Source organism: Augochlora pura, chromosome 5 (assembly GCF_028453695.1).
Source record: "Augochlora pura isolate Apur16 chromosome 5, APUR_v2.2.1, whole genome shotgun sequence".
In the NCBI taxonomy this organism is placed as follows: Eukaryota; Metazoa; Arthropoda; class Insecta; order Hymenoptera; family Halictidae; genus Augochlora; species Augochlora pura.
The window spans coordinates 20,400,836-20,415,603 of record NC_135776.1 but is presented as its reverse complement, the minus strand read 5'-3'; the positions used below and the strand labels follow the sequence as shown (position 1 = coordinate 20,415,603).

The following is a 14,768-nucleotide window of genomic DNA, read 5'->3' as shown; positions in this document are numbered from 1 at the left end:
TACTTTGATAAAACAATTGATCCCACCACTTAGACTTGTACATTATACTTTAATTACAATGTTATTTCGAAAACGATGTAAATTGACATTTAATATTTATATAGAAAATTCGCGCGTGTTCGTAGTTTCTTTTCATCGAAAGAACAACATCGGTAAAATGCTTCGAACTGTACCGAATAGTAGGAAGTACATGGATGGCAACTGAAATGTAAAAATGATCGCGATTTTGTTTTGTAACAACAACGTCAGCATCACGATACGCCAGTGATTTCCACAGAATAATTAATGATTTCTAAAAACTCCATGTCCATTTTCATTGCACAGTAGAAAACGCTTTGATAGTTGTGACTGGGTACGAAGAATGGAGATTCGTTAAAAACGTTGATGTGTCGAAACTGTTAACAGCTGGTTAAAATCACATTTAATCTTATGAATCCGTGTTTCCACTGGAATGTAACTGGTTCAACCGGGTCGGCAAAATTGGTAACATCTCAGGTCAGAAATCAATTGGAGCACCGACCTCGTCAACGTTGGTTGATCCTACGGACATTTTAACAGACGTAACGAAATAAGTCGTGGATGTAAATCAATGGAAAATGTCTTCAAATTTAACTCACCGTGGACTTATCAAAGTTCCCTAACAATGTAGCTTTCTGCATGTCATCTACTCCCTCGCATCCTGCTAAAAACGTTGGCAGGAAGTGTCCAAAGAACCATGCTATGTTTACAGAAGCTAAGCTATGAATGGCTGCAGCGATTTCGTCTGCTAATAAATTGTGAGACCTGCAGTCCAAACGATAGGAAATTAGCAATGAATTCTGCTACCAATAGAGACGTAATTGTTTAAACTTACTGTTGGAATAATACGGTGAACAACGCCATTAAGAACCTCTCCAACAAATGCACCTTGAACACAGCTCTCTGATAAAGTCGCCATCGTAAGTTCAACTGTTCGAGACTCTGTAAACTTTGTCGGAATATATTCACATCGGGTTGAAGAAGGGCTTGGCCGAAAGCTTCCAAGATCGCTACCAACTCCTCTTTATGTTCAACAATTTCTTCTTCGCCAGTATGACCGAGAGTTCGTAGAACAGAAGTGTTGTAGAAGTACTGCCACCGATGCATCAAGATACTGTGGGGTGATAGTAATTAAAATTTTATTACTATCATTTATGATATTATAAATAGAAAATTTTGGTGATACCTATGGAATAATTTTAATAAAACAAGTGTGGTATCCGGATGGGCGCTGAGATCGTTTCCGACCGCTGGCCACACTTGTCCCAAACATAAACTGGTCACCGAAGGTACGAATGCCTTAAATGCGCTGCTGGGCGCTGATACGACCAATATTAAAATTTCTAGTAACTGGTCTAACGCAGGCCCCGCCGATATATTCTCCCTGCAAACGTGTGAAGTAAAAAATTGTTTCAGCTTGTTTTAATTGAATGAGTTCGGAAACTTACCTAGTATAAATATGCAGCATTCCTTGAACCGCATTCTGAGTAAATTCAGCCCCCAATTGTTGCTGTAACACTGAGAACACTGAATGCAGGAAGCTGAGTAAAATCTCGCATATACTTTGACATCTTATCATATATGGCAACAGTTCTAAAGTCCGGTTGATCGTTGATCCCAAACAAGAATGCAACATCTTTTTAATCGTCGTAGACGACGAGGAACAGTCTTCTATCAGCTGTGTTAATGGCACTACTGTTATCGCAATCGTCGATTCCGAAGGTACTGGTTGACCCTCCGAGCCCAAAGGTGTGGACAATGTCGACACCATGGTGCCTAGCCCAATCAGTGAATTATCAATTTCCACAATTAATTAATTATATTATCTCTCGTCTTTACTTACTTAATAGTCTTTCTCTGATACTTCCGTCGCCGTGCGGTAGAACGATCGCGTTTACCAACGCCCTCCGTAATACTTTTATTGTGTCAGGTTTCAAAAACGGATACGTTACCATTGTAATTAAATTTCTAAACACAGGCCCGTCCCACAAGACTGGTTTTAAAATTGCGGTGACGCTTTGGAAAAGATGTGTGGCAGCATGAGTTAGACTCGCCGGTGGTGGATTATCACAGAAGGTCGTATAATCTAACGCTATGGTACAGGAATCGATGCAACGTTGACATAACGACACCTTAGTCTTTTCTGGTCTGTTCACTATCCAATGGCACCAGGCTTGAAGGGACGCTAATAACTGGGAATGCCTGAAAAATGAAATACAGTGTGGATATAAAATTTCTATTCGAATGAAATAGCTCTGATTGGACTTACTTACACTTCTATAAGGTCTATCACGATAATAGCCGGTTGCAACGATGCTTTATACAATTGGTTAGCTTTAGCAAATTTACAAGCATCCAATGTTTGAGACACTACTTCCTCCGCTAATGACTGATCGATGCTATGCTCATCTCCTATTAATGGAAAAAAAACCATCGTGTTCCTATGATTCAGTATTATCATACTTATACCCTTAACTCACCCAGGAAAAGTGAATAGAGTCTGGCTAACGCTTGAGTAGTGGACGCTAAGTCGCGCAAATGTACGTGTACATTAGAAGCTTCAGATTCATTTAATAAAATAACTTGGTTGTTGGCTATGGCAGCACCTAGTTCTCCAAATATTATTAAACCCTCTCTCCACGAGCGGTACTGAAAAATTCATACCAATTAGTAATTACGAATTAAACGTAATTCATTCACAAGTGTATGTCAGATTTTACCAGTAGCGTGAATACTGGAATTGGACAAATTTCCGCTACTTTCGCTAGGCACTCCACATTACATCTTAGAAAATGCTGCCACTCAGTTTCTTCCTAAAATACAAATATTAAGGAAATGTATTATAAAGAAAATATTACTGATTAATTTCAGAAAATTATTTACATTTTCATCCAGACCCTCAGTGTCCAGATCTTTCAGTGCGCGCGAATTCAACTTAAAACTCATCTTTCGTAACACGCGCTCGGCAAGTGCTAACGCTACTGGCGCATATCGAGACTGAGTACTTTCTAAAAGAGTGGTCCAAACGTCTAAACATCTTAGATATCCATTTACTGTCGAACACTGTTGGAATGTGTGATGACACAAGACCTCTAGCAACGTGTTTACCGGAAACTTGGGACACGATTCAACTCTTTTCAAATGATTCGTTACAAATAATTGCAAGTATTCCGTAAGTTTTTCCATATAACTAAAAACATTAAAAATCGTTATTAAAATGTGATCAAAGGAATTAGAGTATAAAAGTAGATACCTTTCATCTATGGAATCTAAGCGTTCCATATACTGAAATAATGCGACTCCATTTTGAAATATTTCTACTAATAATGTATCGGTCACATCTGGAGAATACAATGGTCGATATAAAAGCTCATTTATCGTGGTCACAGACTGCACAGCCACTTCTATTTGTTTCCCATTCTGTTAATCAACCGTATAATTAGTTTCACAGGTTACTAGTCAATTATTGATCAAAGTGTTAAAATATTCGTATCAGATCGAAATCGTACCATTGCTTCATGGTATCTAGCGCAAGTGAAAATAGCATCCAGCAGATTAGTCGAGATATGTTCCGATAATTCGATCCAACCGAACATGTGAGCCAATACATCTAATGTAGCTATACAGACATCGCTGGTTCCCGTGGAAAGCCCTTCAACATCTAAAATAGCCCTCACAGGTGCCATTGTCTGGCCACTGGTGGGCGACGGAGGCGGTGTAACGGTTCCAGAGCGGCTTTGCAACTTTGTTGTTTCTTTCAGAAGTACTGCACAGGAAAGATAATATTACATTCCACTAAGAATGTATAGTATAGTCCACCTAATAGGTCTCCTTCATTTGGAATCTGACTACAACAAAATAGAATGTTAAAAGGAATATTACTTGTGAGGGTATCCAAAGTCAAAGGTACTTGAGCACAGAGAAACCTAAACAGTTCATTCTTTCTCTGCATAGGCAAATCTTCCCTTGGTGTAGCCAGTTCCTCTGAAGCTGTTCTCAAGTAAATAAGTCCCAACAGCCTTGTATGTTTGTGACCTAAAAGCTTTTAATATAAAAAAATGATTAGATATACCAAACAACTTTTGAATGAATAATGTATGATAAGGGGTTAATGTATCTACAAACCTGCAAGATATTTGAGTAAAAGTCTGGATAAAAATGTGGCCAGTCATGTCTCGCAATGTCTACAACTAATTTCACCACTTTGTTTCTAACGAAAGGAGCTACACCTCTTTCTAACGACAACGTGTATAAAGTGGATCTCGTGAGAGCTCTGTCCTCCCATGGAAGAATCGGCCATCGTCTTCCAATTGTTGTCTGCAACAATATTCCTCTTGTAAATAACAAAATAGCAATATAAAAAGCGGATAAAGATAAGGGAACATACCTCCAAAGTTGACAGAGCAAACATGCTGACATAATGATTATTGGTAGAGGATAAAAAATGTAAACAAGGCCGCCAGGAATTAATTTGCCCAGCAAACTCTTGGAAATGCCTTTCGATCGTGCGTTTACGTTCATTGTTTGTCTCTGGCGAGAAGAATTCAGTCATAAGATGCTCCAAATTTTGCAGTGCGGCTGCATCATTGTCCTGAAAATGTATATTCTTGTTTCACACGAATCCTGACACTCGAGAAACTTTTTGAAAAAATTCGTAACATATGAAATATACGTGTGGCATATCGGTGTGTATTTCGTTGGAAAATGCAAGCATAATCACGTACCATGATAACCGAAATCAAACCGCGCGTTCCGATGAAAATATGGTAAAAACGGACAATAATAAAGAAATCTGGCTTTCACTTGTCAGATATCATGTTTGGAGCGACAAAATATGCAATCAAATATTACTAATTTTCCCTCGATTGGTACAGGTGACGCTAGACTTGTCCCACTTTTAGGGGAATGTTACTAGATGCCCATTGTCGTGTATGCATCAGTATGCACAGACCAAAAATGTCTTCAGACGACTCTGTACTTTGGGCGACTCTACCGCCTCTTATGGAGAAAAAGTAAAGCTTAGTTCAGTGTTCGTGCAGCGTTGATTCGTGCAGTGTTACAACAATACCGACAATCGATATTTTGGCTAACAGTTTGAGCGTTTCGCCACCACTCTAATTGGCGCTGTAGAGATCCCCATTGAAGTTTCATACTTTTTCCAAAAGAGGCGCTGCAATCGCCTAAATATACACGCTGCAGGATCATCTAAACTATGGCAAAATTGGGGTATTAAAAAACTAAACGAAGGACACGAAGCTGTTCAGGAGAATCTGTTTAGATATTGTGTAAGTTAACTAAACAGCAACAATGCAAGATATAATTAGCCAGAATTATTGTTAACCAAATTCTTGGGAGCAATTCATTATGTGTTGCAATGTTGTGTTTTCTTTTAATCAATCACTGTACATGCCTTCTTATAAAACATATTTTGCAGTGAAAGAAACTTTTGGAGTATCCCGAGTTCAAGCTGTATTTTATATGTGAGTAAATGAGAAGCTAATAATAATTGGAAGCTACGAATAGACAGATAAATATTTTAATATACTAGACCGTAAGTATTAAAGTAAATAAGAGCGATTATTTTCGCCGCATGAAGTCTAACAGTAAAGTTGGCTAGTCCACATTCGATGTTCCCTCGTAGAAATCTTGTTTCTAATTAGAAAGCATTGTTCCTCGCAGTTAAACCAACTCGTCCCGTTAGAGGTCTCGCTGACAAACGAACAATAAATCGCTGCGCCAAAGGTAGAGAGTGTTCGCAAAGGACTCGGTATGGTAATGTCTTGGAACAGCGGTAGACGAAAAGTCTCTTCGGAAGCATCTATCAACGCGTGCAGTGGTAGCACCAGCAGAGCGGCAGCGCCATGCTTTTTGTTGCCGATTCGACGGAGCGTACTCTCCCAATCAGCGCGCTCTCGTTGGAACGCGACCCGATACACGATAGCGAGAACCCGACAAAAACTAATATATCTGGCGGCCGGGGAGAACCAGGAAGAATCTCGCGCAATCAAAGAAACACGGCGAGATCGCGGCGGTATCGGACGGTTTTCTTAACGGGGGAACAACCGACACCGGTCACAGAGCCACGGCGAAACGAGCGCGAGCGTTTCGTCTTCGGCCGATCGACCGGTCCGATAATCCCGCTTACGATTTACTGTCATTCGCGTTCGGACCGACTTCGCTCCTCTCTGCGCCGGCTCGACGCGGCGAGAAACAGCGCCGAGATGGTAGCCCCTGAATCGTAGCACCGATAGAGCCACGGTTGCGTTATGTTGCCGCTAATTTGGATTTATGTTCGCATTCGCACGTCGTATCCCATCTACAGTCTGCCCGACACCTCGCGCCGCCTCCGACAACTGGCCACGGCCGATCGGAGATCGCCGCCCCCACCCCCCCTTTTACCACATTTCGCAGAAAATTTAGCGAATCCAGTACCGTCTCCTGAAATCCTGCGATCCACTTATCGCCGATGCATCTTGAGATTGTTGATAGTGGATCATCATTCATACTTTATTTGCTATTGCAATCGGTGAGACTGGATGTATCCTTAAAGGTTTGAAATTGCTACTGTATTGAAACTGTTACTATATTCCAAGCGCGACTGTGATGCCAGGTTATGTAACCGAAGATAGAAATCTCCATCACGAATTGGACTCGTCAAAGTATGCCGAAAGGATCAACAAACATCCACTTCACCGAGGAAGAAGTTTGTTAAAGAACAAACAATTTTTGTCTGCAAGTGTATAGTACATATACTTGAATGTTTGCGTAACGATGACAGGAGAATAGAATGTGATTCAACAACGTTCATACTTAAGAGTTTATAGCTAGAAACCACCGCCACGAGTTTAAATGCTCTTGAAATAGTCTTCAATGTCAAATTTCGTTTCAGGCTCGCAATAGATTCCGATGAAAAGTGATTGCGGAGAGGGTTGAGGAGAAATGATGGAAGGTGCAAAACCGCCGAGTACATCCGAGGATAACTTCTATCGCGGAAACTATCGGTCGTCGTCGAGCAACGCCTGTAATCTAGCACCGTAACCACATCGTTGCGAGGGGGGTTGGGGGGGGGGGGGGGGGGGGGGGAGGCGGGGGAGAGAAAAAACCGGCAGAAAATGAAATACGGATTACAGTGGTTGGCCGAGCCATGATAATGACGGATAATGACGACCTCGGCCCCCATACCCTTCGCTACCACGACGGTGCCCGTCCGGATCAGATTTTCCATTTTTTTTCGAGGCCGCCCCCGCCTGCGTTGGCATCTTCTGTCGTCGATGCCGCGCGCAATTTTCGTACCGAGCCACCACCCCCTTGCCGTCCCGGCGACGGGACGCGACGCGGGCTTCGTATAAAGTATAAAGTTACTCAGCCATGGAAAACATAATCATCCAGGCAATAGCAATTTTTAGAGCCTCCGCAGCATTATTCGCGTACAGCAATTTCTCTATTTGGAAGCATCCGCGCGACAAGAGATTGCCTTCGAGCGCATCCTCGTTTCCTCTTCAGATTATAGCTTCTTTCGTACTATGTTTATTTATTTATTTATTTGTTGAATATGTATGGGAAAATAACTAATAGTTCTAAAATTACAGGAAGGAGCGGGCACAGAGATTTAGAATGACTTGGCGCAAAGTGAAAAGACAAAAAGGAAAATAAGATAACAATTGCGAGTTTGAGAGTAGCGAGTTGCAAGTTTGGTAATCGCGAGCTGCAAGATGCATGCCATAATCGTTCGACTGTTAAAAATGTCCACTATTCGCACCGTAACGTTCGCGCGGGAGCGCATAAAACCGAGCGGAGCGCGCACGGCAAGGCGGAGTTATAGCGGCGTTGATTTTCGAATAGCCGAATGCCGCTTTATTTAAGGATCCCTTAAATGCTTAAATCGCGAACGAGCACATCAGCGGCGTCGTAAATGTCACCGTTATGCGAATGCCATTTCTGAAAACAGTGTATCGATTCCGGTAGCCGCTTCATCTGCAATTCTAATTCGCCCGCGCAATTTTATTAAGCCAGGTAGAAGCTGGCTCCGCGCACCATTATACAAACCGTATCATAAATTTCGTTTAACGATATGAAACCAATTTTTTGCTCGGCTCGGAACGGGAAACGCATGTGGGTTCCTACGAATCCGCGAACACGGACGCGCGAAATAGAATCTTGCTTCTCTAATCTCGAACACCACACTTCGCGCAGGCATAGACTTAAGAATTAGCTGTTTGATAAGAAACCCATTTTCTCGTGTCCAAGTTTATCATATCCATTTTGTTACTTAAGTGTCCATTATTTATAGCATTTCATATTTCTTTTTGCTTCCGTTTCTTTATGTAATACTTTTTACATTTTTATTCCAATGTACTTGCTAAATGAAAATCGAGCAAACGAGTTAGAACGCTGCGCAGCGACATTTTAACGAAACGATGCGGTGCAAAACGAGCCGCACGACTTTTATGCGTTTTACGTGTCTATCGTCATGCACGTTTCTATGAGATATCGCCCGGCGAGCAATTAGCTCTATCGCTCTTAACCTTGTTTACCTATCGACCTCTGCCTCCTTTGGCTCCGCATCCTTGGGATCGATTACATTCTCGCAGGACAAGGTTGTTAGAAAGGGCAGCGAGAAAGACCGGTGAACGTGTCCGCGCGGAGGTAATAAGGTGCAAAAGGAGGCCCGGGGAAACAGGATAAACAAAGCGTCCCCTGTCGGCTCGTGCATCATTATTATCGCTGGAGACTTTTGCAGACTTTAACAATGAAATTATTATAAAAACGATTTATAATTAAAAATTGCGGAGCTTGAACAATTGCGTTTGCAACATTATTTATAATATAAATTTATATGATCCTGAATTATACGATACTGATCGCTTTCGACTGTTTTCGAGCGTCTCGCGTCGCGCGAATAGTGAAAACGAAAAGTCTTCTGTATAAAAGCAAGGGAATCGATCAACGGTTAAAGGGTTGCGCCGATAAGTGATAATGCGCCGGCGGAGAGGGGATCGGCCGTCTTCAGATGGAAGATGAGATACGTGGCACCGCGAGACGGATAAACGCGGATAAAGACGAAGGAGATTAATCGTCTCCGATGGCTTTGCAATCGGCATGCATCGAGCACGCGAGGTTGCTTTCCATCTTGAATGAATATAAACGACTCCGCTTAACACCCCTGCGTCGGCTAATCGCCGGCGATTACGACTATCGATAATGGCCGTGCTCGGAAGCGGACAACTCGTTTGGAAAATCGCCGGACGTATAATATTCGGTATTGATTCTATGGCACCGGGGATGGGACGATAATTGCTCAATCATGCGGATTCCACATTCTCCATTAAGGCAGACTTCTTCAGTATATATTAACATCAGTGTATTAATAATTATTCATTTATCAGTCGCTATATCAGTCACTATATATTTATATATAAATATACAATATATTATATTTATATTATATACTGTATATTTATTTTTAAAGACACGTTTAATAGAATATCTTATAATCAATCCTCGCGGAAAAATGAAAAATTAAGATAAATTCGAAATTTTAAGAATAATCTAGCCTAAACCCAATCTTAAATATAATAATAAATGTATTAACTAAATCATCAACCCTGATTAATATTTAATTATTGATAAAACTTTTCACCAATCCTAGGATCATTTATTATAGTTCAAATTGTATCAGCATTGTTCCCTTAACGTATACCATTGTTCCTAATGCGATATTTCGAAAGGATTACTCGGAGACCGATGTTCTCTCCCGTTGTTTTTCCCTGTCACGATGTCGGAGCTCGCCACGAATCCGTGCAATATCTCTCTTTATCGACACACCCGCGAATCGCGGAGCCGCGATGCATATGCTAATGCCAGGTTCGAGTACGTCGTGTTTCACAATGAGCGAGAGAAGCCGTATAAACGTTGAACTACTTCGAGCGCGGCGGGAGACCGTCGACAATAGCTTTTCGAGTCGCCCCGGCATTGTTTTATTACGGAAATGGAAAGCGAGAGATTTCGCAAACGTCGGGCTCGGTTTTTTGCGGCGTAAAATCGGGAATGCGTGCGCCATTAGTTTGCATGCGGATGACAGGATCCCTTCACGCGTGACCCGATCGCGAGTCTATAGGGGATTATCGCTATCCGATTGCGACGGGAGGCCTTGATTTTTATGAATTATGTATAGTAGAAATTATTAATATATGCAGTAAAAATTTGTTCGGAATAATAACTTTAACACTATATTTTAATGTCATTGAAAAAGGTGAGGATTCTCTTATTGCATACAATAATCCAATTTTGTTAAATAGCCTTCCTAACGTTACATTTTATTAAAGTCTGTGCTAATGCAAATTTTAAAGCTCTAGCTCGTAAACCCTTTCGAAAAAGAAGAATCGTAGAGCGCGCGACAGTTGCGAAATAGACTTTTGGCCATGGATCGCTGCGCCGCGGCGCAGAGCACTGCGCGCCGGTGATTTGAACGCGTGGCGCGCGGCGCGCTCGCCTTGTAAAACGAAGCATAAAGCGTGCTGTGCTCTAAGCATCGCTGCCTGCGACATTCTGCGCTAGCGCCACGCGCTGAAATATCTCTTTGCTTCTCGCGAACGACCGGCAACGTATTCGCAGATAAATCGAGGGCGTGTAACGTTGCATTCCATCGAATTGAGCGTAACATTTTCATCGAAGCAGCTTCCGAAGCAACGAAATAACGTTAATGAAAAGCGCCTTGAAAACGTCGATCGGAAGATGAGAAATAAATTGTACCCAAGCGACGAGAATGCGAAGAGAATTGAAAAGGTTCGAAAAGCTCGTAGTGAGCCGTGCTGTCCCGAGAGCATGTCGTTACGTTCGCGAAACCGGCAAAACGAGCAGAACGAGATCGTTTAATCACCGTCGCGACTTATCGTCGATCCTTCATCCTCGTAATATATTCCAGCTCGCTTTCGAGACGGTAATAAGACCGAGCGGCCGTTTTATATAGACTCTCTTTCCTCTTCTGTCTTTTTCTGCGGTTTTTCTCCTTTTTCATTTCACCCTCGCACACCCCATCTCGCCGTACGGTATCCGATCATCGTTCGTGCATTTATTTAGCGTGCCACGATCGATCTCCGAATCGGCGCGACAATGCTTGTTGGCCATAATGAATCTTGGTTGTCGCATAATGAGAGCATAAATTATGCGCTCGCGTACGAGCAGCCCTCTCTCTCCTTCTCTTTAATGTGGTCCACCGTCGTACCAGCAATAAATTCTATGCCATAGAGTCGCCTCTCTCTCTCTCTCTCTCTCCTCCTTCCTTCACCTCGCTCGCTCCTCCCCCTCCACCTCCTCCCCTTTCTTCTCGCCCTGCTCCTTGCTCTTTGTATCCTCTATGCACTTTTCTTTGTGCATTGTTTCCTACGCCTTTCCGAAAATCCGATCTTATTAACTATTATAAAATTATCTGGTCTTATTAACTCTCTTAGCACCGAAGGGGGAAGAAGAAGATTTTCTTAATATTTCTATTAAACAACAATTTCATTTCTCATTTCTTCTCCCTTTTTGAATTTATTTATTTCTTTTTGAATTGAATTTATTTGAATTCGTTATTTTATTTATCAAGGGGTTGGAAGAAGTTACCGCAGCTAAGGGTTAGAATCGACGATCCAACTATGGCAGTTTTCGTCTACCGTCTCCATTCTCTGTCGCGTCTATTTTCTCCTTTATCTTCTCATTTTTCAATTCTCTCTACTATCGCGTCGCATCCACCATGCACACCGAAACTGCCGATCTATCCGCCTTCTTCTCGATATTCGCTTTTTGTTCCACGAATTCTCCTCTCCCCGGCGAAGTTTTTCCTCGTTTCCTCAGGTTTCCTCCCGCACAAGTGCTATCTCCGCGAGCATCTTCGCAGCATCCTCTTTGCGCTCGACGGCGAACGGCGTACGGCGTACGGCGTACGGCGTACGGCGCGAATGGTGGATGGGCCGAGCACGCGGGTTCACGTGAAGCTGTATCGGCGTGGCGTGTGTTCGGGGCCCCGCGCTCGAGCGGACTTCTCGTCGCTCGTATATACTTACCTGGCAATTAGTTTTACGGAGAATGTTGTTGTCCTTGGTCGTACGAACGAACGCTCGCGAGCGAGCGCGCGCAGTCCGCTCGTTCCCGCGGGGGTGTCCCCTGCGAGGAACAGTCACTGTATCGGCATTGGAACAACGCTCGGTGGCTTCTACCCGCCGCTTGGCTCTCCTCGATAAGGTGGAAAACGGGCACAGGTGCAACCGGGCCCGACAAACGCCGATAATCATCGGCAGATTCGAAATAAGTCCAGTCTCGTTATTGTCATCTTGATTTAATCTATTTGGCACGGCTAAATATTGCGCGAATATAGTTTTTCATAATCGAAGCACCATTTTTCTTAACCCCTCGCACTATGACCCCTATCATGCCGCGTTGATTAGCACTTACTTGTTCTTGATATTTTTAATAATAGGACTAGACAATTGTTGTTTCTTCTGCTATTTTTATTTTATTTAATTTCTACACTTTGATCACAGGTGAATGAAATTTGATTTCGATTTAAAAGAAATTAATAGTATTAATATTTAGTAGATCTTGCATGGAAAGCTTCGTCACGAGTCTGACCCGTTGTTATAGTGCAAGGGGTTAATCGTTCGGAACTGTAACTAATTTCAAATAACAATATCGATGATCAGAAAAAGGTGTCGGGGACCAGAACCATTGCATCTACTATGCACCGAGTCGCCAGAACTTTGCTGAACAAGTTTGCAGGTTCTCGATCGAACGGCGCTCGGTCATCGCGAGCAAATCGGAAAGCACACGATCGATCTCGAGCTTCTCCGCCGTGCATCCACGTATAGGCGAGGAAGAGGAAGCCCCCCACCTTCCGGACAAAAACAAACGAAAAAGGGTGTCGAGAAGGGGGGACCGACGGGGGCCGAACAAAGGAGCAACGAGAACAAACAAAAGCAAAGGGTTTGAACTCCCCCATAGGATGGCGAGAATCTTTCCGCCATAAAGATTCGTATCGCTCTGGAAACGTCGAGCTTCTCTCCGAGCGTCCTCCCGCTCCTCCCCTCGTTCACCCTCGTTTATCCTCGTTTATCCTCGTTTATCCCCGTTTGCCCGCGTCCCTCCCTCGTCTCCTATACCAGATTCCCCTTCCCCGTCGGACTCCTCGATCATCCCTTCGCGCGCGAGCGGAGCAAAGGGGCCGGGGGCACGAAGAGCCAGTGGGCGTCCCTTTTTCGAGATTTACGACGATTTAATCGTACAATTAATCTAACACCTTGTTGCAACAACACCTCGTACCCGCTGTATCTACGTTACCGCCGCGCCGCGCCAGAATCGTGGGGGAGACGAGGGGAGGGAAAGGGGTCGAAGCGATCGCACCTCTAGAAAAGAACGAACGAGGGGAACGAAAGTGTGGTGCCAGAGAGAGAGAGAGCGAGAGAGAGAGAGAGAGAGAGAGAGAGAGGGGGAACAGCGCCCGAATGAATCGACGGAGGTGTGTGCTCCGGCTCTTTTTACCCTCTCTGGATCTATCGCGTCGAATCGCCTGCGCTGTGTTGCGCTGTGTTGCGCTGCGCTTGTGCCGCGCTGCCCAGGAAAGAAAGAGGCACCGCGGTGTTAAAGAGGAGAGCGAGCCGGCCTAAACTGATGGGAGAAGGATTTCCAGGGACGGGGAACCGGGGGAAAAAGAGATCGATTTACGGTCGCGGTGTTACACAGCGAGAACAGCGGTGCGCAAAATAATTTGCTCGATCGACGGAAGCGAAACTTCATGCTCCAAAAGTGTAGCATTTCTGCGCGCGTGCAGCAAATTAAAAGAAAATATATAGAAAAGGGAAGGAACAGTAATAGAAGAAATTGAACAAATGATACGATGCTAAAGACAGTACAAAGTTTATGGAATCCACTCGTTCCAGGGTCCACGATCTCCTTTTTTACGTCAAATGAGTCAAAGAAACAACTTAGCTTAACCCTCTTACTGCTGGAGACCGATATATCGGCCCGCGCTGCTGTGTCACTTTGAAAAAAAAATTGGCATCACTGTTTCATTCTCAATTTCGTCCTTGATACACTGCTTTTTGAATCATGTAAATATTGTTTTTCGTTTGGTTTTTATGAGCCATTTTTCAAACCCTAGTAAAACTTTGGCTTTTTCGCCCGGAACTAAGAGGGTTAAAAATATAAGGAAATCCTTAAAATTATATAGCTTGTTCTGTGTCTAATATCTCGTAGTATCTATCTAATATTACTATCTTCGTTCCTAGGAAACCAATGTTAATTGGAGTACAACAAGGTGAGCATAAAATCGAAAGGTAACTCCTCCGTTGGTTGCGGCGCGACGTATCGCGGCGTTCGAAGATTTATGTGGGTCAAGCCCGATGATCGCCGGCGCATCGCTGATCCATAGGGTATACCCCCGGTATTCTTATGATAGCGCGAGCACGTATAGTTACGTAGAACAAATGAATCCCCCCCTCCCTCAGTTATTTTATCGGTCCCGCCATTGTTTCGCGATCTGAACGAGCGCGGTCCGGCCGCGTCCGCGCCGCCGACACTCCGCCGGCAGATGTAATTTAAACGTGGATGCGTTTCGCCCGGCGATCGGCCGAGGCCCGCGAAAAATCGGTATCGCGGCCGCTTCGACTCTTGTCGAGAGATAACGGTTCCGATAGAGGAGGTCGCGTAAAAATGATTGGCCGACGATATCGCGACCACGGATCCAATAAATCGTGCTCCCCCCACTTACGAAAGTA

General features: G+C 43.6%; 1 protein-coding gene across 1 annotated transcript; it reads right to left on the bottom strand.

Moving 5' to 3' along the window:
* Positions 1-29: 29 nt before the first annotated feature.
* Positions 30-4,919, bottom strand: Ebo (exportin ellipsoid body open). Its single transcript, XM_078180544.1, has 16 exons — positions 4,743-4,919; positions 4,406-4,609; positions 4,144-4,335; positions 3,901-4,060; positions 3,528-3,784; positions 3,272-3,438; positions 2,902-3,208; positions 2,739-2,831; positions 2,499-2,667; positions 2,292-2,430; positions 1,862-2,220; positions 1,467-1,794; positions 1,205-1,402; positions 854-1,132; positions 618-783; positions 30-540 (listed from the first exon to the last, which is right to left on the bottom strand). The coding sequence occupies exons 1-16, from the start codon at positions 4,743-4,745 to the stop codon at positions 463-465; spliced, it is 3,099 nt and encodes a 1,032-aa protein (XP_078036670.1). The 5' UTR covers positions 4,746-4,919; the 3' UTR covers positions 30-462.
* Positions 4,920-14,768: the final 9,849 nt, after the last annotated feature.

Coding starts and splice junctions, on each gene's coding strand:
- Ebo (XM_078180544.1), bottom strand. Junction 4,336..4,405: donor TTGCTCTGTCAACTTTGGAG/GTATGTTCCCTT, acceptor ATATTGTTGCAG/ACAACAATTGGAAGACGATG. Junction 1,795..1,861: donor TATCAGAGAAAGACTATTAA/GTAAGTAAAGAC, acceptor TGATTGGGCTAG/GCACCATGGTGTCGACATTG.